Here is a 3,047-nt window from a genome sequence, read left to right as displayed (position 1 = left end):
TAGTGTGTCACCTTGGGGTGCACCAGTTCTATTCTTAATGAAGAAGGATGGTTCCATGAGGATGTGCATTGATTATAGGTAGTTGAACAAGGTCACAGTCAAGAACAAGTATCCTTTGCCTGGTATTGATGATTTGTTTGACCAGCTTCAGGGAGCGAGGGTGTTCTCCAAGATTGATTTGAGGTTCGGGTACCACCAGCTGAAGATTCGGGATTTAGATATTCTTAAGACAGCTTTCAGGACCCGATATGGCCATTATGAGTTCTTAGTGATGCTTTTCGGCTAACCAATGCCCCAACAACGTTCATGCATTTGATGAAGAGTGTATTCCAACCCTATTTGGACTCATTCATTATTGTATTCATTGATGACATCCTGGTGTACTCTCGTAGCTAGGAGGAGCATGCTTAGCATCTGAGGATTGTATTACAGAGATTGAGGGAAGAGAAGCTTTATGCAAAGTTCTCCAAGTGTCAGTTTTGGCTCGGTTCAGTAGCATTCTTGGGGCATGTGGTGTCCAGTGAGGGTATTCAGGTGGATCCAAAGAAGATAGAGGCATTGCACAGTTGGCCTAGACCATCCTCAGCCATAGAGATTAGGAGCTTCTTGGTTTGGCGGGCTATTATCATCGCTTTGTGGAGGGATTTTCATCTATTGCATCGCCCTTGACCAAATTGACCCAAAAGGGTGCTCCATTCAGGTGGTCGGATGAGTGTGAGGAGAGCTTTCAGAAGCTCAAGACTGCTTTGACCACAGCTCCACTGTTAGTTCTGCCACCAGCTTTAGGTTCTTACACTGTGTATTATGATGCCTCGAGGGTAGGTATTGGATGTGTTCTAATACAGGAGGGTAGGGTGATTGCCTATGCCTCGCGCCAGTTGAAGACCCATGAGAAGAACTATCTTGTCCACGATCTTGAGTTAGCAGTTATAATTCACGCCTTGAAGATTTAGCGTCATTATTTGTATGGGGTTCATTGTGAGATCTATACTGATCACCGGAGTTTGCAGCATCTGTTTAAGCAGAAGGATCTTAATTGGCGTCAGCAGATATGGTTAGAGCTTCTAAAGCGCTATGATATAACTATTTTGTACCATCAGGGGAAGTCCAATGTGGTGGCCGATGCCTTGAGCCACCGGGTGGAGAGTGGGGAGTTTAGCGCATCTCCCAGCAGCAGAGGGACCCTTGGCATTGAATGTTCAGGCCCTAGCAGGCCAGCTTGTCAGATTGGATATTTCGGAGCCGAGTCGGGTATTGGCTTGTGTGGTCTCCAGGTCTTCTCTTTATGATCGTGTCAGGGAGCGTCAATATGATGACCACCACCTGCTCGTTCTTCCTGACAGGATTCAGCAAGGTGATGCCGGAGATGTGACTATTGGTGATGATGGCGTGTTGAGGTTGCAGGGCCGGATATGTGTGCCCAACGTGGATGGACTTCGGGAGTTGATTCATGAGGAGGCCCACAGCTTGCGGTACTCCATCCATCCGAATGTCGCGAAGATGTACCAGGATTTGAGATAGCACTATTGGTGGAGGCGGATGAAGAAGGATATAGTTGGGTTTCTGGCTCGGTGTCTCAACTATTCAGCAGGTTAAGTATAAACATCAGAGACCAGGTAGCTTGTTTTGGAGGTTAGAGATCCCAGAGTGGAAGTGGGAGCGAATCACCATGGACTTCGTAGTTGGGCTCTCATGGACTTCGAGAAAGTTCTATGATATTTGGGTGATTGTGGATCGGCTGACCAAGACCGCGCACTTCATTCTAGTTGGTACTACTTACACTTCAGAGCGGTTGGTGGAGATTTACATCCGAGAGATTGTTCTCCTGCATGGTGTCCCAGTTTCAATCATTTCAGATAGGGGCACTCAGTTTACATCGTAGTTTTAGAGGGCCGTGCAGCGAGAGTTGGGTACTCAGGTTGAGTTGAGCACAGCTTTTCACCCTTAGACGGACGGGCAGTCCGAGCACACCATTCATATATTGGAGGACATGTTGCACGCTTGTGTCATTGACTTTGGGGGTTCATTGGATCAGTTTCTGCCACTCGCGAAGTTTGCATATAACAACAACTATCATTCGAGCATTCAGATGGCTCCGTACGAGGCTTTATATGAGAGGAGGTGTAGATCTCCAGTAGGATGGTTTGAGCAGGATGAAGCTAGGCTCTTGGGTACAAACTTGGTCCAGGATGCATTAGATAAGGTGAAATTGATTCAGGAGCGTCTTCGCACGGTGCAGTCTAGGCAGAAGAGCTACGCGGACAGGAAGGTCTGTGATCTGTCTTTTACGGTTGGGGAGAAGGCTTTGCTGAAGGTATCACCCATGAAGGGTGTTATGAGGTTTGGTAAGAGGGGCAAGTTCAGCCCCCAATTTATTGGGCCTTTTGAGGTGCTTCAGAGGATAGGGGAGGTGGCTTATAAACTTGCCTTGCCACCCATCTTGTCGAGTGTGCATCCAGTGTTTCATGTTTCCATGCTCCAGAAGTAAGTTGGCGATCCGTCCCATGTTTTGGACTTCAGCACGGTTCAGTTGGAGGGTGATACGACTTATGATGCAGAGCCGGTGGCCATTTTGGATCGGCAGATTCAGAAGTTGAGATCAAAGGATATAGCTTCAGTGAAAGTGTAGTGGAGTGGTCAGCCTGTGGAGGAGGCCACCTAGGAGACCAAGCGGGAGATGCGGAGCATATATCCACACCTATTTGAGACTTCAGGTATGTTTCTAGGTTCGTTCGAGGACGAACATTTGTTTTAGAGGGGGAGGATATAACGACCCGGCTGGTCGTTTCGAGAGTTATAGCCTTGTTTTACCCATTTCTGCTTCCTTTTGTGCTTTTCAGTTATATTATGATATAACGGGTTAGTTGGTTTGGGTCCAGAGTGGTTTCAGAGTAAATTGAGACACTTAGTCTCTAAACTAGAAGCTTAAGTTGGAAAAGTCAACCGGACATTGACTTATATGTAAACGACCTCGGATTTGATTTTTGATGATTTCGTTAGCTCCGTTAGGTGATTTTGGACTTGGGAGCATATTCAGAATGATGTTT

The 3,047-nt window shown here is 46.9% G+C and overlaps 1 protein-coding gene across 1 annotated transcript; it reads left to right on the top strand.

The window, feature by feature from the left end:
- Positions 1 to 2,089: 2,089 nt before the first annotated feature.
- On the top strand, positions 2,090 to 2,629 carry LOC138901390 (uncharacterized). Its single transcript, XM_070189150.1, has 2 exons — positions 2,090 to 2,340; positions 2,521 to 2,629. Exons 1-2 carry the CDS (start codon positions 2,090 to 2,092, stop codon positions 2,627 to 2,629), a joined length of 360 nt encoding a protein of 119 aa, XP_070045251.1.
- Positions 2,630 to 3,047: the final 418 nt, after the last annotated feature.

Source organism: Nicotiana tomentosiformis, chromosome 11 (genome assembly GCF_000390325.3).
Source record: "Nicotiana tomentosiformis chromosome 11, ASM39032v3, whole genome shotgun sequence".
Classification (NCBI taxonomy): domain Eukaryota; kingdom Viridiplantae; phylum Streptophyta; class Magnoliopsida; order Solanales; family Solanaceae; genus Nicotiana; species Nicotiana tomentosiformis.
The sequence above is the reverse complement of the archived record's forward strand: the minus strand, read 5'-3'. Positions and strand labels throughout refer to the sequence as shown.

Coding starts and splice junctions, on each gene's coding strand:
- LOC138901390 (XM_070189150.1), top strand. CDS start 2,090: ATGGCTCCGTACGAGGCTTTATATGAGAGGAGGTGTAGATCTCCAGTA. Junction 2,341..2,520: donor CCCATGAAGGGTGTTATGAG/GTTTGGTAAGAG, acceptor TTTGGACTTCAG/CACGGTTCAGTTGGAGGGTG.